The sequence below is a fragment of the Copadichromis virginalis genome, linkage group LG14 (assembly GCF_057382275.1).
Source record: "Copadichromis virginalis isolate Kocher_CV1m ecotype Utaka linkage group LG14, C_Virginalis_male_GT1.1, whole genome shotgun sequence".
NCBI lineage: Eukaryota > Metazoa > Chordata > Actinopteri > Cichliformes > Cichlidae > Copadichromis > Copadichromis virginalis.
The window spans coordinates 15,808,397-15,830,545 of NC_140631.1; the positions used below are offsets into that span (position 1 = coordinate 15,808,397).

Below are 22,149 nucleotides of genomic sequence, written 5' to 3' on the forward strand. Positions count from 1 at the left end.
TAGAAATACAGAAGTAGTATAGAGCATCATCATATACAGATTAGCTTTCATATGCATTTTATACAGCAGTAGACAGTAATGCAACATCATGTTTTAGTAGTGTTACCGTAGTTAATAGATTGCGTGTCATTATAATCGTGTTGTAACAACAGCAGACATGAGACTCTTGGATTGGCAGTATGAGTTTCACCCGCTCTGGCAGTAAGAGCAATACTAACTCTAAAAAATCATACTAGTCAATGAGAATTCACAATACTGTGTTACCTAGTGAATAATATTACAGCAGTACGAATGCTGTCTATAACCATTTTATGCTCACCAGTAGTAGTCTGATGAACAACCACTGTTCATACGTGGTTTATTGTTCAATGTATTTTTTTCCTAATTTTTTTGTGTAAACTTATACATCACACCTCCCCATTAGACTACTAGCACTATATAAAGCAGGAGAAACAATTGCAACATGATGCGTAATCATACATCTTTGAACTGCTGTAACTCTGAAAATTGTGGCAATGGTTTGATAATGTGCAATCCTCATAGTCCAAATCAAAATAAGATAAGTTAGATAAGATAGAACTTTATTAATCCCTCGGGTGGGTTCCTCTGGGAAATTCGACAATGCACACTAGTAGTACCATGGCTTGTACTACAGGGGCATTTACCACTGGGTGGCAGTCATACTGTATTTGGCGTGCTGTATTGCACCACTGCAGAGGAGCATTGTACACTGTACCGTGCACACTCAGTACTGCAGCAATCACTGCAAGCTGTTGGCTAACTTCAAGAGTCACAAGAGGTTCGGTATAGGTGTTTCTTGGAGGAAGACAGGACAGATCAGAACACCAAAGATGAAAAAACAAACAAACAAACATAACAATAATAATAATGCATTCAATGCTTAGTACAATGTCTTACGATTATAAAGGCAACTGTACCAAAACCAGACCTGCTTTATGCATTAAAACAGCTCTCCTCTCCCCATCACATATACATATTTTATCACATCAGTTATGGTTGTTATTAAAACAGTACATACCTCTTATAACCCGCTCAGATACATACATACATATGCCTAATTTGCTGCTTGTTGTTTTTTAAGTATTTTATTATCATTTGTTTTTCTTCTTTAAATTAAGAATAAAATCCGTAAACACAAATAGTGAGGTTTGAGTTATGTATTATGTGAATCCACCTATACTGTATTTTGAGTGTCAGGGTTATGAAAAGTACACTAACGGACACATTAACTCCACAATATTGCTTTTCCCTAACAGGAAGACTTTGGATGTATATACCCTCTTTACAGAGGGGTCCCATAACTCTTAGACAGTGTGTGATGCCTTACATCCACGTCATTCACATTTTTACAGGTTCACCAGGATATATTCACTTCTAACATTGTACTGTTAAGGTTGATCACATTTCACTCTTGATCCCATTTATACTCAGCGTATACTTACACTATTTAGTAATGTATAATAAAATAAACACTTGTGCTTCTTGGGCATAGGCGTTGTACTTTAAATATTGTATGAAACCTGATTGCGTGAGTCAATTGAGGTCATATTCTACACCTTTCCTTCCAATGGTAATTAAATGCATCCCTCAAACACATAAGTGCAACCAAACAACTACTCAGTACATAACATCAAATCTTATAATTAGGACTCCAAAGCAAGAATATTTGTAATAGGTCAGTTATGATGTTTTCTGTGATTGCAACGATGGCTGCTTTTATATTACACACAGAAAAATATATTGTATTCCTGTAAGGGGGCAGCGCATTGGTTATCTTGTAGGGCATTTCATATTTGTCAGTTGGCAGTGTCAATTAGGGTGTTTTTAGCCCATTAGTACAGTAGCCCTGAGAGCTCTGAGTAAAACATACATTGAAAAAATGTAAATAAAAGCATACTGAGACACATCTTCAACAGTTTGACAAAGTAATAAATACAAAAACAACAACAAACTAACAAAGAAATAATCCACAGCGAAAACAGAAACTGCAGCTGCAGCACCCTGAACTCCCAGGGCCACCACTGTGTTATTATTCCATCTAGATACAACTTTTATGAAATAGCAAAGTACAAATGGGGTAATATGTTAGACATGTGTTATAATGCAGGCCTGGGTTCAAGCTTTTCCTGATACAGCTTTCATCTGCTCAAGGAATTTTGAGCCAAGTGTAAATGGGACCTAATATAGATTGATCCAATGCAGACAAAACCATCTGCTGTAGATATATGATCCTAATCACCATACTTAAACTCAGCTGAGATACATTTCTGTGGTGTGGATACATATATTGGTACAATGATCAGTGCCTTGGACAGAATTGCCAGCCAGTCCAGACACATCTTTAAAGTGCCTTATAACAGGTTATTGCATAATCTGATATCTGTCTTATTGCTTCCATTGAAGGCAAGGGAAATGCACTCCAGTATTAGAGAGGAGCAGGCTGACAGACGTGAACAAATAGAAAAATAAAATAAAAGCTTGTCATAGAGCTCTGTTCCAGTAAGTGAACATGTACTCGAAGTTAAAACCATTTGACACAGTGCTGCTGTCAGGTACTCGGTCAAAATGACAAACACAAAGTGAGAATGTTGAGTTTTTGTTAATTCTCTTAATATATAGTATAAAAGAATGGCAACTGTGAGGCCACTTCCGTGATTTGCCATTGTAACAAAACCACTTTAACACTGATAAAGTGCTGTATTGTTTGCAGGCAAGGCCAGTGAGCTGTTTTCTGGTATCAAAATGAATCCTCCTATGTGGGTATTTGTGTAGTAGCGTGTAATGTATGTATGTAGCTTTCAGCTGTTCAAACTATTTATGCAGAGCATGTCTGCGGTCCTCATAGAAAGGACGTCAAAGTGACTGTGACTACAAACTACAAAGAGAGGTGGTTCTAATTTCCCAGGGGCATTTTAGCAGTAAACCGATCCTTGTTGACTTATGAAAGAATGAAACAGAAATGTGAATTTATGAAGATTTTGTTACATTTTCCAATTCGGCGTTTCTTGAAAGAAATATGTACTGGTGTTTATATTGTGCACATTTAAGCATTTACTTAAACATTTTTTAATTTAAAATTGCTCAATTTACTCTCAGCAACATCAACCGACGTCCCTTTTAAACAGCTAAGATCAACACTGGGGCTGTTTGTGAAGTCTGAACAAAAAGTTTAAAATCTTCAATGGTCAGGGTTTTAAATACAGTCAAGAAGTAATTTTATCAGTTTAAACTCTATAACATGCTCAGTTTTGGCCAGTTGTAGATGTACACAAAATAATGTAGCTGACCAACAAGCACTTATGACTGCCCTTGAGGGGCATTCACACACATTCAATTCAGAATAATATTAATATTTCTTTGATATATTTTTTGTACTGAATGAAAACATACATTTTGGGCAATATTTGACTGCCCAACAGTCTTTACATTCTTTTGCAGTGAGCTGCCCCAAGACAATGCTACCTGCACTACCAAGGCTATATTACTGGACTTGTATATTCTTGATGGGTTTGGCAAGTTTCCTTTGAGTTATATGTATTTCATTGAATCCACATGTAAATTTGGAAATTAGCATTTTGAGCTGCATGTGCTTATAAGGATATCCGGCTAATAAGCCATCAAGCAGCTTCTCAAACTCCTCTGGCAGGGCTTTTCAATTCTTTCACTTAAACAGAGCTGCTGAAATGTTCTCACTTTTTCAATAAGTGTAAACTTTCTTTCATTTATTAATTTTTCTACAGTAAACCTGTCGGCCAATATTCTAAAAGTTATTTTTCAATAACCCTGACGTGGCTAAAAAGGTGTTAAACAGTTGCAGCAGTGTTGAGATGAGCATTGACAGAGCTTCCCGCAGTTCTGGCCAGCGTGGAGGGGACCAAACAGAGACACACAGAAATGTTCCTGTATTATGGTGTAATATATAATCTTATACGAAGCTATATAAAATGTGCACATGCTGAAAATGCATTGGTTATTAGTCAGAAGCAGCATGATTAAGTTCATTCCTTTCAATAGGGAGCTGGGTCTGGGGATTGTCTTTGATGGTGGTTAGGGTTCTTCTTTTTTTTATGTAAGTTCTTCTCACCAGCCAAGGGAGCAGAAGCAGAACAGGCACCTGTGTTTATCTAAAGCAAAACAATAAAACCTGTGCAGAACTGGATCTTTTATTCACCTAAGGTAAGCCCATTTGTTAGTCCCTGCTAACCAGCATTTCACAGAAAATCTTTGGCCCAAACAAACCAGCAGTGTGTCTAATCTGAACCCAGAAGTCACATGAAAATTGGCATTTCAGAGGTTAATGTCAGAAAGATCCTTTGGAAACAGTTGGGATTTACTCGTTACCTTTCAAACACAGTTAATCAGTAAAACAGCGCCCAGTGTTTAAAATGGCAAAATACAAATTTTACAGTCAGTGTTTAAAATGTAAAACTTCCTATTTTATTTATAAACAATTTATGTGATTGGGACTAAAAAATTTTATCTTTTCTTTATAACCAAACTTCTAGTCAGTTACCACCTGGCTTATTTTCATCCAGGTGCGTTTATATCATTTGAGAGCTAAGGGAAAGAATTTGAGCAGTGTTGTGCTGTTCTTCGACTGACATCCTGGCAGTTTTTCATTATGGCAGTTCAACATGGCATCAAAGATATTTGTTCCCACTGGTTGAGTATATCTAAGTCCAAGTTTCACTTGGAGTTGTAGAGTTCCAGACTAAGAATCCAACATATTGTAGCTTCTCAGCTGATACTGTAAAGCATGTTTTGGACTGGAAACTGAATACTGACATTGGGTGTATAAAAAAGATTTCGGCCTTGTGATGCGTTTTTGCTTTAACGTAGTGTGAATGTTATTAGATAGTAAGAAAGTACATAGAAAAAAATAACACATCAACTGCATAAATTGGAGATTGCAATGTGAAGAAAGTGGAGCAGAAGCTGTACAGTGGAACAAATGGGCTACCATGGTAAGTGAGAGAGATCCAGGCCTATGCACACTTCACACTTCCCAAATCTCAAGCATGATTTAAAATAGACATTTTTACAAGTTGTTTTTGTTAGCCGCTAGTAAGATAATTGATTTTTCGCTGAGTGTGTACATTTGTCTAACATATATACAAACATGTAGGCATACTTAACATTTTGTTCAAGCCTTTGGTGTCCCTTTGTTTTCAGTTTTGGCTCCTGAAAGACCATTTTCTGTGTTGTCATTCCCTGAGGAGCTCACTAGGCACTCTTTACTGTAGAGATAAGAGAAACAAAGGTTATATTGAACACCTATAAAAGGAGACAAATACAAGCGATAAGGGCCATGTGCCATATAAATTGCAGGGGTTTTAAAAAAACTTAACCCAATGAGCTTCAAATAATAATTTTGTTTTGGAAACATAGAATATGGGTGACATTATTTCGTTATTATATAATATAACAGATTCATAATAATTGCCCACTTTGTTCTGAGACAATTTGACCTATATTGTCAGCATAAAACCATTACTGATTACATCAGATATTTTAATTAGAAAAATACAAAAAAATCTATTAACATGGCCAAATGAGTGCCTGGGTCAGCCACAGTCAAACAACAGGGTAAATCTTTGTGACACAAAATTATTTTTCAGTAAATAATGTAGTTTTATATGAACTGGTGTTGATGATATGACATTAGACCTAGTGATAAAGGTTACAATGATTTTAGTTGTATTCATCGAATATAAATTGTTCATTTGTTATATGAAAGCAAATACTCTTGAAATTATGATGTAACACATTTGAATTTCCTCTAATATCAGATTTTCACTGCTAGATGCACTTTTTATGTCAATAAAAAAGATAACAGAAAGCTAATAATTCTACTTCTTTTGCAAACTGGAGTATGACAAGCAATTTCTTTCATTTTTATTTCCAACATTCAAACTTTTTGTTATACTTTTTAGAAATCAAATAAGGCTTGCACATTTTAAAAATATTTGTAGTACATAAAAATATTATTTACGACATGTATGTATAAAGATCACTTGACTTATTCTTCATGTCAGTATGTCTTGTCTGAAAAATTGTGTTGCCGTAACAGTGCATTACTTGTGTGATTAAACAGGAAATATAAACAGTACTTCACCACACTTAATTATTCATAACTTCTGTACATTTCGTTTTGAGCTGCGTGTTGCAGGCTATAGTATCTGCAAAAGTCAATGACATCATAGGACTTGTAACATATGTATATGAATAAAAATATATGAATAAAAACCATATCAGGAAAAAAAATTCAATGGTTCCTTAAAAGCTGGAATTTTTTTTCATTAATGGTGAAAACTTCACAAATGTTTACACCCTATTTCACAAGATGTTAAATTTGTAGAAACAGTTATAAAACTAGCATATAATAGACCAAATTTCTTTTTGCCAGCAGTACACAGTTTTTGGCTGTTTGACTGTAGCTGACCCAAATATATATGATAAAAAGATTATCTATAATCAGTATTGTTGATTTGTTCTAAATGTCCTTATAAGATAGTCAATGATCTACTCACTTTTTCTCATCATCCTTCTGCAGGAAGTGAACAACAACAGCCTTTATCACCATGACAATGATAACTAAGCCTATGACTCCACCCAACGCTGAGACAATAATGATTGTCAAAGTGTTGTCAACTTCCTTCACTGAAAAGGTAGAGAGAGAAAGAGAGAGAGAGAGAGAGAGAGAGAGAGTGACTTTGTGAGGACAAACAAGTATACAGAGTATGTAAAAACTGACTTAGAGCTCTAACAAGATTGAAACTAGATGCTAGTAGCATATATGTACTTGTATATGTACTTTATAAACACTTTCAGTCAGCAAGTCAGATAAAGCTCTATTTTTGTATGCCAGGTGTTTGTGCAACTTTTACATACTTTGATCCACCACTATAAGAGTGAAGATAGCACTGTGGTTGCGGTTCTTCTCTTTTGGATTCCTGGCAAAACAGATGTACTCTCCTTCATCTTCAAAGGTGATATTCCATAGCAAGATCGAAATGTTGTTACTCTTTGAGGAGCCGACAAACTCAACACGCTCATGGGACACACGGACCTTCGGCTCCACACCCTCCATAGGGATCAACGCTTCACATAACTACACACAAGATATTTCCTTAGATACACAGTATTGGGTGTCAGCTACACAGCATTGGGATGATGACACACTGTGTTGTAATTTTGCCTTTGTACACCACCACATCACACTGAAAACCAAAGACTTTAATTCAAGGGGTTTAACAAAAGTGTTTTATTACCTGTTTGGGCATTTTTATATATAGTTCCCCATTTTTAGAGACTCAAAAATAATTGACAAGCAGTTTTATGGCCAGGTAAAGGGTCCCTTGACACTTTCTTAAATATTAAGGAAATTGTGATCTGGACTTGAACTTGTATTTGGTAGCTGTCTGAAAGAACATGTAGTTATGCCATAATCAAGCTAAAAAAAACAAAACGTGGCCAAATCAGCTATTTGGCACATTGATCAAAAGATGGAATGAACCGGGCAGCTCAGCAAGACTTAAAGGCCAGGGAAACCTGTGGAGACACCTGTGAAGTGAATGATCATAGAATTCTTTCTTTGGTCAAGAAAAAAGTTCCTTCACAACTTCTAACAAAGTCAGCAACACTGTGGAGGTAGCTACATCATTGTCAAAGTCTACAATCAACAGATGTCTTGATTAATGGAAATACAGAGCATTTACAACAAGATGCAAACCAATGGTTAAAGATAGAAAAAAAAAAGAAAAAATAATGATCTGAAGCGTGGTGAAGCCAATATAATGGCATAGGTATGTATGGTTTGCAACAGAACTCATTCACTTGTGTTTACGGATCACGTGGCTGGATGAATTCTGAAATGTACAGGGCTACAATTGCTCCTCAGATCCTGACAAATGTTGAAAAATTTATTGGGCAGCACAAAGTGCAAATCGTTAATCACCCAATGTATACTGCACAAGCAACCAAAGAGCCTCTCAAGACAAAGAAACAGGATTTAATTAAATGACCAAGTGAGTCACATGATATCAGAACATGCTTTCCACCAGAGCATTCTTTTCAGTAGAGTTTAGAAGTCCAGTGTTGGGGAGTAACGGAATACATGAACTGGTGTTACGTATTTAAAATACAAAATATGAGCAACTGTATTCCCTTGCAGTTACCGTTTAAAACGGTGATAATTAGAATATAGTTACTTTGTTGAAATAACTGGATTACACAACGGTCTTTTCTTAGGCTATCACCTCTCCAATTTTGGTAACTCCACACATAGCCAGAAACCCAAACAAGACACGAAATAAGAGGCTCCAATGTAAGCGTCCCATTAACATTGGTGGTGTCAGTTACACAATGGACCCAGCGACAGCACAACAGAGCCAGCAGAGTACGAGCAGGAATGGATTTCTTACTTTGAAATTCCGACACCACTTCATATTTAAAGAAGAAAGGGATGGGTGAATTTGACCATGCCATGCAAACACTGTTTGCCAGCAACCAAGCTGCTCGCAGCGTCAAAAGACTCCAACCTAAACAAACATCTGGAAATAAGTTCTTTTTTAACAATGAATGTTAGCCTACTGCAGCTACCTTGTTTTAGTTGTGGTAGCTACCTGGGTTATGTGCCACTTCAGTATCTCTGATGTACTATTGCTGAGTGATTTGTTACTATTACTGGATGCTACTCGCCACCGAACTAACATTGTTAGCTGGCGTTAGCCTAAGTTAGTTCATAGACTGCAGATTGTTAGACCTGCTTAAACATTAACAACCTGCGAGCTGCAAATAATCATGTGCAATTCTGAAAGCAGTCTATGAACTAACCTCAGCTAACGCAAGCTAACAATGTGATTTTGGTGGCAGGAAGCCTTCAGTAATAGTAATAAATCACACAGCAATAGTACATTCACGTAGTTGTAAAAAAACACGACAATATATTAAGTAATCCAAAGTATTCAGAATATGTTACTCACACTGAGTAGCTTAACGGAATACGTTAAAAACTACATTTTGGGGCATGTATTCTGTAATTTGTAGTGGAATACATTTTAAAAGTAACCTTTCCAACACTGCGGAAGGCAGACCTCTAGGCAGAGAGACCCACAAACAAGCAGCAGCTGAAGGTGACTGCAGTAAAGGCCTGGCATCTCAAGGGAGGAAACACAGCATTTGGTGATGTTCGTGAATTTTAGACTTCAGGCCGTCATAACCTACAGAGGCTTTTCAAATAATACAAGCAGATCCTGTGTATTAAAAAATGGCTGCATTTCCTAAACAGTTAATACAGGCTGTACTAAAAAAAAAAAAAAACAATCACATGTGATAGTTAACAAAGGCAAAATTACAAGAACTATCTGTTCATCAAAATACTTATGAACAAAACTGTATCCCCATGCCTTCAGAAATACAACAGCATACACTCACTGACTGTTTATGCGATGAGACACGAAACATATGAAAATGTCAGGAATCACTATTTTTATGCTTTTTTGTATCCCTGTTGGTGTTGTGGTTGTGTGCACGTACCTTTATGAGAGTTCCATTGTCATTATATTGCCAGTTGAAGTAGAGATTTTCGATGCCAATACATGAAGAGTAAGTGCAGGGCAACAAAACCGTGGAGCCATTCATTGCTTCGATTGAAGACACTTTACCTGTGGAAACTTCCAGTCCACCAACAGTCCATACGCCTAAACCAAGGGAGAAAGGAAAAGTTAAAAAGTTTTTAGAAAAGGATAGAAAACGGTTTTTGAAAAGCAATAAAAACACAATTATATAAGGCAAAATGAAAATAAAAAAGTAAAAGATAGTACAGAGTTTTGTGTTTGTTTGATATTTGCAATATTTGTTGTGGCATCAGTTTATTGAGACTTAATTATGTATGAATTCATTATGATATAACTTAAGTAAAAGTAGAATGTGGCCAAGTAGGCAACACTATTCTGTCTCTCTTCTTTTAAAATTAAATTGTGAATAAAAATCTTAATATGGAGTCTAAACCTAATATATTTAAAATTGCTGTCACAGGGAAAAAAATGACCACATGCTCCCTGATTACTTTTTTTGTGTACTTTATGGACTTTATGGCGAACTTTAGGCTTTGAAAAATTAGGTTAGGTTCTAAATGCAACTTTGCAGAAGCAACTGACAATTTTACCAAATGACATTTATACTGTATGATGTCCTCTATGTAAAACCTCTCTCTTCTATTGGTCTTAATGTTAAAAAAAAAAATGTAAAAAAAAAAAAAAAAAGAAACATAGAATTTTGGTACCATTTCTAAAGAGAAAAGATTTGTTCTCTAGTTCATCAGGTCAAACTAATTAAGCAATCAAAACCTTTGATTTTTTCAAGACCCAACTAATCCAATTTATGAATAGAGTATAAGAGTCATGCGACTTAAATTCACATGGCCAGGCATGTTATGTGGGTTTTGCAATGACAGCTGGTGTAATTCTCAGATTGTTGCTCTGGTTTCTCTCTCACACACTTGGGGTCTATTTATAAATACTCTCTTCCCCATTGACCTGCTCAGGATCACATTTCACTTGGACAAGGTACAGACAAGGTTAGAGTACATGTATGCCTCTGCTGAGGACACATAGACATAGACATGTATGTATACTTGCTTAAAAGAATTTTGCATCACCTGCTCTGGAATGCTTTGAATAAATCTGCGTTAGCACAAGAATCTCAAACACTTGAGTCCTCATATTACTGGATATGGATGAAATCATTTTACTACTTGAAATCACGTGTTCTAGGCACACATTGTCATTTACCATTTTTCAATTCAAATGTTAAAGAAATCAGAAAATGTATTAATGTGATTTGGAGGAAAAAAATTCAACAGCAGAAATATTGATACAAAGTTGCTTTTCAGCTGTATTGTTACCATCACAACACTGGCACTGGGGCTGGTTAATGAAACAAAAAAATACAATTAATGTGAAATAACCTTTTCTTAATATACATAGAAAAAGTTACTTGGATAGAACTCATTCAACAGACAGCACAACTTATTTTGTATTATATTAACTCATTCACTGCCATTGACGTCTATAGCCGTCAATTGCAGTGTATGAGTCAATGGGTTTAACTCATTCACTGCCAATGGCTGGCAGTGAATGAGTTAAGTATATTAATGGTGATTTGCTGTGTATGGCTAGAACTAATAAAACATTTTCAGAAAAAAAGTAATAGTGTTGTAAGAAGATTGTTTCAAGTAAGACTTAATGGAGCTGAAACTTTTAATTCGTACTGGGAAAAACACTCAGTATTTGAATAGTCATTCTTTCTGTTTTTTTATCAGCTGCTTTTGTAAAATGATATAAATAAAAAGAAAGATATTGCTGAAGTAAGCGTTTAGGGTTAATGATACAAGCAAGGGATTGTAAGTGTGGGTGGAACTCCCACTGAAGAGTATTGGGTTCCAGTAGTGCAAATACATAGACAAAAATAAACCTCTGTCTGTGGTCAAAAGAGCTTGCAAAGAAAAGCGCCTGGACTTCTTTAAGTTGCTTGAAGACGTTTCACCTCTCATCCGAGAAGCTTCTTCAGTTCTAAGGTCAAATGGTGGAGAGTCCCAGATATAAACCTAGTGGGAGTAACCCCCCACAGAGGGACAAAAGGACCCCCTGATGATCCTCTAATCGCCTGAGCCAAGGTGTGAAACTGGGTGTGGGTCCCAATCAGCCAGAGTTTCGGGTGTGTTCATTGTGAAACCTGGCCCCACCTTATCATGCGAATTCCTGAGGTCAGATGGCCCAGGATGTGAGTGGGCATTAAGGCGTCTGGGAAGGGATCTCAAAACTGGATTATAGATGGCAGAGAGTTGGTGTCATAAACCCCCGCCTCTGTTCAAAGATGGTCGCTCACAGTGGACATAGATGGCTTCTTTCACTCCTCTTTCAAACCAAAGAGGAGTGAGTGAAAGAGGAGTGAAAGAAGCCATCTATGTCATCTATGTCCACTGTGAGCGACCATCTTTGAACAGAGGCGGGGGTTTACGACACCAACTCTCTGCCATCTATAATCCAGTTTTGAGATCCCTTCCCAGACGCCTTAACGCCCACTCACATCCTGGGGCATCTGACCTCAGGAATTCGCATGATAAAGTGGGGCCAGGTTTCACAATGAACACACCCGAAACTCTGGCTGATTGGGACCCACACCCAGTTTCACACCTTGGCTCAGGCGATTAGAGGATCATCAGGGGGTCCTTTTGTCCCTCTGTGGGGGGATACTCCCACTAGGTTTATATCTGGGACTCTCCACCATTTGACCTTAGAACTGAAGAAGCTTCTCGGATGAGAGGTGAAACGTCTTCAAGCAACTTAAAGAAGTCCAGACGCTTTTCTTTGCAAGCTCCTTTGACTACGATGACCTGGATGACTGAGAACCTTCACAGACACAAACCTCTGTCTGTATTTTATTTATTTATTTATTTTTTCAGATGAAATTAACTAAAAGAGTTCCTTCTGCAAGTCACATATTGGTTATAATAAATATGTGCACTACCTTACAAATAAATATTTATACATCAAGGAAGCAACAGTTTGTTTGGCTTTGCTTTTTTGGTCATCTATATGCTTTTGTCCTACCCGCTCTTCTTGATTTTTTTTGTAACACCTGGTATTTAACTCTTCAGTTATGCTGACTCATCCACTTTCAGCTCAAGCATTTTTAGTTTTGAACTTGTTTGTTTTCTGATTCCACTTTTGCTCTGTTTTAATAGCCTGACTTACTTTTTTATAGCACTGGACAGTCTGGACAATTCTGCTTTCACTCCTTTTATCCCTCAATCTTTCTGTCTTAGTTGCTTTCAGAAGTTGCTCCTGGGGGAGACAATCCCTAAATAAGAACATGGAAACATATGTGTGTGTGTGTGTTCCTGTCTAGCTATCTTTGTGAGGACCGAAATCTGCATTCTATTATACTAGTGAGAACCAACAGTCACTTGTGAGGACACACAACCCGGTCCTCACAAATTTGAAGGCATTTAAAGGTAATTTTGAGGCTCAAAATGTGGTTTTAGTGTCAGTTTTACAATTAGGTTATGATTAGGTTTAGGGTAAGGGTTTGGGTTAGGCATTCATTTTTAATGGTTAGGGTTAGGGTAAGGGGCTAGGGAAAGCATTATGTCAATGAAGGTCCTCAGTAAAATAGCTCAACGGGGTTGTGTTTGTGTGTGTGTGTGTGTGTGTGTGTGTGTGTGTGTGTGTGTGTGTGTGTGTGTTTGTATTTTCTACTTTAAGAGGCTTAGAGGTTTTGAACATTGAACTATCTTTTAAACTCTTTGGTAATTGCAACAATGAAAACAAACATTTATCTCTATCAGTAATTAGTTGCACATTTTCAATGAATAGTCTGTGAAACAAAATGCTCTAGTGGAGAAAAAAAAAGATGTTATCCATTTCCAAAAACGTTTCCAAATGGATTATATGGTGCCCCCTCCTCATGCTTAGAAATAAACTTGACACCTCCTTGGCTTTACTGCTCTCTACTATCATGGTTTTGTACATCACTTTTCTCTTCACTATCCTCTTTTTTTGTCTAAACAGTTTGTCCTGAAACCGCCCACAGATTCACATCCTGAAGTAGTGTACAATTCACTTATGTAATGTATGCACTGTTATCTTTTTATGTGACGTGTGTGTCTGTGTATGTGTGTGCATGTGCATGTATGTGAACTGTATATATGCACTTACTTTAAGTGTTTGTGTACATATCAGTAATACTGAAGGTCTGAAAAGCAACTGAGTGTGTGCATGTATGTGCATATGTGTCTGTGTGCATGTATGTGTGTGTGTGTCCTTGCCTGACTGTCAAGGTGACTGTTTTTTTTCTTCTTCTTTTTTTAAGTAGGCCAGTAATTGAAAAGTTAATGTATTTCTAAGAGAACCCATAGAGAACTGACTGAGGACACTATTCTGCAATATATACAGGGAAGTGATGGGAAATGTGGGAGAGGGGGGTACTATGAACAAGGAAGCGTAGGTAATGCAGGAGTTACAATGTGTAGGAAGTGATGGAAAGGGGTCACAAGGAAAGAACAGGGGAATGGATATGAGAGAGGTGAGGCATGTGAGATGTCCTTTTCAAGGTGAATGGGCAAAGAATTACACCAGCAGCTGAGTTACTTAATAGGCAGAGCTGCTGGTATTGTGGGACAAGATAGTTTCAGTTTTTCACTTCAGGTAATATATGCAATGTGATATTCATACAAACAATGCTGCAGTAACTGCATTTTCAGGCACAGTACTGGAGAAATGTTAACATGATTACTATGTTACTCCATGATCACTCTATCATTTTGCTTTTTACTGTATCTTTTGTTTATTCGTCACAAAAAAGGATGATGAATAATTTTGCGTGAATGAAAATGGAAAAAATGAAAGTAGTTGGCATGACAGTTGTTCCAACCTTTTGCATCTTCCATGCTGAAAAGTTACAGATATCTGAAGATTGTCTTTATTCTGCAAAAAAGTCATTATTCCAAGTTTTGTCTGTGGTCCTGCTGCAATAACAGCTTCTGTCTGTTAATACTGAATGACACTTTCATATAGATCCGGAGATGTTAATGAGAACAACCTACTGTTAAACATTTTTCCTTAATTTCACACCTGACTTTTATTGGGACCTTTGCTTCACTGCCTTCATTCTCTTCATTCTCTGTTGCCAAAAGGTTTTGTTGTGACATATTGCTGTAATACTTTGCACATTACTTGATTTAGGTATTACTTGATTACATAAGAGAAACAGTTGAGCATTCCAATACAGACACAATTTAGATAAATAACCATATCCTGAATATATAAGATGTTAACAATGATAAAATGCATTTAAGGTGGACATTTTCATAACAGATGAACCGGATCTCTTAAATAGAGGTGAGAATATCCTCCAGAGAACCAGCCCATCCATTTATGTCCATTGTAATGGACATTTGTTTTTGGTCTCTATCTTGTGACTTATTTGAGCTATCATAATAAGTCCTAATGTACTAAATAGAGGACATCCTGGGCTTTCCATTGATATCTTGTGCATTTCGGTGCTCTCTTTTAGCTCCAAAGAGGAAGGAAATCCCAAAAATAGTTCAATGGGAAGATTCTTTCCTCAGTTCTCAGGAGGATATAGTCAAATGAAAGTATTTATTCATAAGTGTAGACCTTGAATTGAAATTTAAGTGTTCTTCTAACTTGGAATATGGACTGTCGGGCTGTTGTTGAGTCATGATGTTAAGTTAAAATTTAAGTTATAATCTATTCATTTGTGAAAATGAAGGTATTTTGGGGATATTGAGTTACATATTTTAATGTTTAAGAACCTACGGTGACACCTCTTATATAATCTATTTTGTTGATTGAACTTGATGTTGCTGTTTTACTGCTCCCATAATTTTCCTGAGTGTGGAAATGGGTTGGGCTCTTATGGGTTAAAAGATATTTGAACTTATTTTATTTAAATTTACAGGTACTTAATGTAAACCAATCTCGCACCACCACTTGAGTCAGACTGTTAATGCTCTATAATGCTGTGGCTATCCTTTAAGAATTTGCTGATAAAAATATAATTTGTTATACAGTTTATGCTTCTTTCTTATTTGTGTTAGCCTTGCCTGTACTTATCTGTTGGTGTATCTAATGTCTGCTGGGACAGTGGGATTCAGTCTGAGAATATGTACTTATGAGAAAATGATTTCAGAGAAATTCCACTGAACTTAGCTGGTAATTTAGACAAAACAACCAGATCAATGCTGTTTTAGCAAGATTTTTGGGAAAATATTTTACTAAGAAGGTGTTATTTGGTGCAGTATGACTTTCCACAACACTCAACAATTTCATTTGGAAATATGTGTACTGACAATGAAATACAACAAGAAACAAATGAATATGAATAAGATGTATAAGATGAATAATTGTAAAATTGTGCTTTACAACTATTTTTTGTGTATGCGAACTATGATGTAAATGAAGTGTGTATATTGCCTGTATTTGTTCCTCTTTCTTAAATGAATATTTTGTTAAAAGTTTCTGGTACATATATTTATCATATCTATTCAAAAGAACTAAACTATTGTTTAATCCCTTTAAAGTGAACTAATGTTGCATTGTGTTAGCTAGTCAGAAGTGTGTTCGCATGTTTTCAGTATGTGATATGCTATGACCAAATTTGACCCTACTGGGACAAGTGATGATTTGGTCTTGGTGCTGCCGCTAACCTGGACTCATGGACTCTTGAATAATTTAGTCAATAACTTTACCAAAATGCAAAATTACATGTGTTATTGAACTAAAGTTATTTGTTTTAATATTTACCCCTGATGTTTGGTTGGAAAACATAAAAAGCCCAAATATTTGCCAAAAAATAAAACAAAACAAAATTGAAACAACAAAGTGCTGTTTGTTTTTTTTGTTTTTTTATCTAAAACACATTTTAAAAAGCGGAAAGATAAGATGCATTCTAATCTTACTTGTCGGTTATCTAAAGACGACACTAATATTGCAATACTGGACACATACTAGTCCCATTTTTCTTTCATAAAACTCAATGGTGCTCAACTTTCCAAACAACTGAGAGCCAGGGGGGGATTTTTGGATGTGGGGGCACTATTGGGCACTACAACAAAATCAGGGAGGGTACGAGCAAAAGCACAGATCATCACTGCACCACTACGTCATTACCAGTAATGCTATGTTCACACAGGCATGCATGTAGATAAACTATAGCTTGTTTTTCTTTACTTTGAAAACCAAAAGTTAATTATTTGTTTTAGTTTCTCCTATATGAAGGCTATGTTTAAAGTAGAATTTCAAAGTGCGAAGTGTCAGTTACTCAAACAGTCCAGCAGCAACCCTACAACATGAAACTGATCTAAGTCAAAGGTTTGTATTGTTGGCCTGATTGTTTAACAATTAAACATCACCTGTGACAGCACCATACATTGTAGTGTTTGGGTATGGAAAGATAATGATTAAACATGAGCGCTGAAGCAGATGCGACAGAGCAGCAGATGTAGATATAGCAGATATAGAATAACCAAAAAAAGGTATTGATTTACTGTAAGAGGGCTGTACCACCCACTCAGACATAATAAATAAGAAAAAGCGAGCAAAAGGAGCAAATGAAGAAGGTCTAAAGGGCACAGAAACAAGTTAAAATGTATAGGCAATTAAAGGGATAGCCCCATCCAGAGACATGTTTGAAAAGAGTGGAATGACATGGCACTTAAAGGTACAGAGATAAGTGTAACTCACCAAGCAGCAGTGCAACTGCCAGACCAGCGTGAAGTAGATCCCCTGATCTCAGTCGACCAGAGACACTTGAACCAGTGCTGTCCACTGACGCCATGACACCTACGCCACCTGTCTGTCTCTGTTCTTCTCTGCCTGTCTATATGTATACAATGTGTGTCTCTGTCAGTCTGTCTCCTTGTCTGCCAGTCACTGTGAGTGTTTGACTTATGTGCCTCTGGACCAAGGTGGGACACTGAGCTGTGCAGCTGAAGGCAGAGTCTTGCTCTCAGTCCCTCCCTCTTCTCTCCTCCTCTGCACTCTGTCCCAGTAATGAACAGAATGAGGAAGCGCAAAAGAGAGAAGGATAAAATTCCTTTAGGGAGCTTTCTCACATCAAGTTGTTCCTTGCACTGCTCTCCTGCAGCCCGGGGAAGCAGAGGAAAGGAAAGACTGAAGAATGCAGCAGTTGAACAAAGAGTGCAGCCTCTCTGTTTCTTTGCCTCCCTCCTCTCCTGTCCTCTGTCGCTGTCTCTGGCAGACACAGTGGTAATTATCCAGCAAAGCAGAGTGTGAGGCGAAAGGCATAGAGGAGTAGCGAGGCAGAGCGGCACCAGGGTAGCAGCGTTGTGTCAGACCGCTCCACTCCTTTAACAGCAGCAGGAATAGTCAGGTAACCAGGCTGGCCAACAAACCCCATGGGTGGGGGGGAGACATAGGCTGGAGGGGGAGGAGAACACACAAGAGGCACAGAAGGATGCTGGAGGAGAGCCAGCAGGCAGAAAAGCAGAAAGTATGCGTGTTTCCTGTGCCGGCACAGGGAGAAATGAGGTACTGCAGAGGTAGAGGTGAAGAGAGAGCGAGCGAGAGAAGGAGGGGATAGCGAGTGGGGGTGAGGGGTACTGGGTGATGTCTGCTGCCACATAGATGCACACACACACATGCGCCCAGCACAGAACGGCTGAGTCAGCCTTTGCTCAAGAAGGTCTCCGAGTCAGTCACGGGGTGGGTGTTTCACCCATACCACATACTCACATGTCTCCACTTTCATGCTTCTCTCATTTCATGGTTCAACTTTATATCTGTGTTGGCAATCGCATTTTGCTTCCAGTGGCTCTCTTCCCTATACTTGAGTTTCACAGCAGCAGTGTTGAGTTTGTCATCAAAATATCACTACAGTGGAATTTTTTGTAAAGAGTTTTCAGGTTTTTATCCCCCAATAAAATCAGTATGTGCGAGCATAGTGTCCACAGTTCACATGGTAGCAATTCACTTGAAGATAGCAACAACGACTGACAAGCTTTTGGTATTAGCACTTTTTTCGATTTTTAGATCATCTCAAGAATTTGATTCAAAGTTTTAGGTGATCTATTGGAATGGTTCCTAAGCAAGATCTTCAATTTGAACAAGACTTTTTCTCGTACAAATTTGGACAAAACCCATATTGCCTGTTTGTTGCCTGACAAAGACAAAACTCCACCAAGCTTACTGATGGTGCTTTGGCTAGAAAAGTTCAGAAGGACCCCCCAGATACTTGCGTGCAAAATGCCAGAAAGAAGTGAGAACATGATCTTTGTGCAAAATGGACCCATTTAAAATGTCAAACAAAAATAGGTTTATGGGCATACAATAATTATGCAGCGCTTCCATATGTGTGTGACCTGTGTCTCCTTTAGATTTGCTTGACATATCACTTATATCTGCAGGCCTCCTCATTAAAGTTCAACCAATACAGCTGTTTCCAAAAAAGAAGCCTTCATTTACTGCACTTTAGCTTTCATAGTTTTATTATTACGGAAGACAAAAATCTGTATCTGACATACATTTGTATAATGTTTATTAATTAATTAGCTTTTCTTTATGCAACAAGAAATATATATTTTTGGAGATTTAACAGTAAATTAGTTAGTAAATCAAATAGTTTAAAACTTGCAATATTTTATATGTATATTTGATTTATCACAGTTGATTAATGAACATACTAGGCTATTTGATACTTGTTCATGTGCGACACATCATGTGTTCTGACTCAAACAGAGTGATGCAAAGTGGTGTCTCATCTGTAAAAAATAGGCGATCATAACATTGCAAAATAAAGTTTTAACCCTCGAGTTTGTGATTTTGTTTTCTTTTGTTTGCCATAAAAGTTTGGAACAAACTACCTATTGATATAAAAAAATATTCAGGTGAGCAAAGTGAGTAAATATGTGTGTTAAAATGTAAAAGAATTCTGTTAAATAAAGTGTTGCAGAAAATGACTTTGCATAATTTTGAGTGTGTATTGTGGTTAAATGTGTTAATGTCATGGTTTAATAAAAATATTTATTCTAATTCCCTCTAATTGAATTGTGGTGTTATTGGACTTTATTTGAGTGTAGCAATACTGACAGTCAACTACAGAAAGGGTGGAGCCTATCATAGGATTGTTTTTATGCCTGATTGTTTGCTTGCAATGTATAAAGGGTCTTCTTAACACCATGTTACAAAACATGGATGCACCAAGGCATTACCTGACCATAGCATACCTTTCAATAATCTAAGCCTGGCCTTCAACCCAACTCAGCGAAGGACCACTGCGACAAGTTGTAGTTGAAATGTACAGCCTGGCCTCATTCACAAGATTCATGTCTTCCCTACCAATCAACAAACACATTAATAATATTGTCACTAACGTCAGAGCCACACAGGGCCATTTCTCATAACAATTTCTACACCCAGTATAATTTCCCATTTCACTTAGTGATGTAAGTAAAACGTAAGCAAGCAACAAATTTTGCCTCTGCCTCATGTCAAGTCTACTGGCCTTTACCTGCCATCATAACATTAAGCTGAAAGAGCGAGACTACTTTTTTGCGGCACTGCAGCCTTGCAAATGGAACTGTTCGTCATCTGTAAATTGCTAGCACTCCTTGTGTACCCCACAATCACATCTAACATCCTGAAGAAAATTATAAATGAATCAGATTAGTCATACACAAAATAAGCTACAGTCATAACAGACTCATCCCGCCCACTGTACTCTTTGGCTGCAAGTGAATATCCACAGACAAAACACCACAACATGTTGACATGTTTAAGAACATCTTCAAATGTCTGTGTATTTGTTCTTCTTTACTTTGATTTTGATTATTTAAATTGTTGTTATTGCTCGGGAAAACTGATATAAGGTTGAGGAAGGCAACATTCTGCACATTTAAATGTAAGCAAAAACACTATAAAGTCTGCTGATACATGATTTTATCTTCACTACATTAAAGAATTCCATTTTCTAGAGTCTGACACATTTTCACAGATTAATATTTAATTATCACACAATGATAATGATCATTGGTGTTAATTACACCATTCAGTCTTATAAAAAACAAACAAACAAAAAATGCAAACACATTTGATGTTTGACCCAAGAAAAAAATAAAAGATGAATAAACATAAATAAAACACTGATGATGTGTATTATGCATGCTCCTTACCACTTTCGAGATTTTATTTCCTGTTTTTTCTCCTTTTTTTCAGAACTATCCAAAGAGACGCGATGGATCCTTGACCTCCCCAGCTTGCACACACCCACATGTTGTCAGATGATACATCGTTTGGAATTTAATGTCATTTCCAAGTTCGAGTATGTGTGGGTTGCACTGATACATAGTGAGAGACATCCTCTGCCTTTACACAGCAAGGTATGTGTAGGCAAATATGTAGATGAATTCTTAGTAAATCCATGATATATGCACACGGCAAAAGAGGCAGAATGAGATGCATACACATATACAGTGATAAATCAACACATCCATCTTTGCATATGCACACTGCCACACAGTCACATGTGAGCACATGCTCACACACCTGCCACTGGACAGGGTGACCTTGGATGTGTGTAAAGAAGGAAGGCAAAGCAAGAGAGGATGTTGCACTAAAGAGAGAAGAAGAGAACATTTAGGATCAGGAGTGGAGGATGTGGGTCAGCGGAAGAGAAGTTAAAGGAAAGGAAAGACAGGATGGGTACAGGAGGAAAGAAGGGATGAGCGGTCAGGGGAGCAGGTGGGGGGATGACAGGAGCTAGGGGAGGAGAGATGACAGGAGGCAAAGGAGGGAGGTGAGATGAGAGGCGGAGAGAGGGAGGGAGTGGAGGATCTGTTTCTGGGACGGCCAAGCCAGTGAAATGCTGCAGTGGTGCCATACTGCTCTGAATACAGCTACAGAGAAACACTGAGCTCTTAGTCCCTTCCCTCTCCTTTTTTCTATTTCCATACCTCCATCCTCTCATAGCCATCCACCCAGCCACCCACCACTTTCACCTCTCTGGTTAACCTTCATCTCACCCCATACTTCGACCCCCCCCCCCCCCCCCCAACCCCGCCCCCCACCCCCCTCTCTCTCTCTCTGCACCAGCCGGTGAGTGAGCAGATTTCACAACGCATCTGAGTGGAGGAAGACAAGGTGTGGGCCTCTCTCCACCTCTCCTTTTCATCTGTCCTTCCTCCTTTTCTTTACCTGAGCAGGTCAATCTGTCTCTGCTTCTCCAGCACCCATTCTCTTTGTCGCCCTTTTCAGATGTTGCTGCATGCTTGACTTTTTGTCTTTCATTGTCTTTGCTTTCTTTTTCAAATTTGTGTTGTTCCTGCAGTTTGTGCTCCCGTTATTTATATGTCTATCCATCCATCTGTCTGTCGGTGCGGATCCGCATTCATCAAAAGGTGAGTCATGTCTAAAAGTTAAGAGCAAATGTGCTGTCCATTTTGATTCGCACACTCACACACCTACCAGTAAAGTTAGAGATGTTAAGTACCAGATGGCAAAGCCGATATTTTATGAACCTCAGCTGGCCTCTTGCTGAAAATTAGTTTTGGAGGTTTATTGTGCAGTATTATATTGTCTCATTGTT

The 22,149-nt window shown here is 37.7% G+C and overlaps 1 protein-coding gene across 1 annotated transcript; it reads right to left on the reverse strand.

The window, feature by feature from the left end:
- Positions 1 to 1,068: 1,068 nt before the first annotated feature.
- On the reverse strand, positions 1,069 to 18,149 carry LOC146693723 (sodium channel regulatory subunit beta-4-like). Its single transcript, XM_085429577.1, has 5 exons — positions 17,292 to 18,149; positions 9,559 to 9,722; positions 6,913 to 7,132; positions 6,552 to 6,681; positions 1,069 to 5,258 (listed from the first exon to the last, which is right to left on the reverse strand). The coding sequence occupies exons 1-5, from the start codon at positions 17,383 to 17,385 to the stop codon at positions 5,165 to 5,167; spliced, it is 702 nt and encodes a 233-aa protein (XP_085285703.1). The 5' UTR covers positions 17,386 to 18,149; the 3' UTR covers positions 1,069 to 5,164.
- Between the last annotated feature and the right edge of the window lie 4,000 nt (positions 18,150 to 22,149).

Coding starts and splice junctions, on each gene's coding strand:
- LOC146693723 (XM_085429577.1), bottom strand. CDS start 17,385: ATGGCGTCAGTGGACAGCACTGGTTCAAGTGTCTCTGGTCGACTGAGA. Junction 7,133..9,558: donor ACAATGGAACTCTCATAAAG/GTACGTGCACAC, acceptor TCTTGTGTGTAG/TTATGTGAAGCGTTGATCCC. Junction 6,682..6,912: donor TCTTATAGTGGTGGATCAAA/GTATGTAAAAGT, acceptor CTACCTTTTCAG/TGAAGGAAGTTGACAACACT.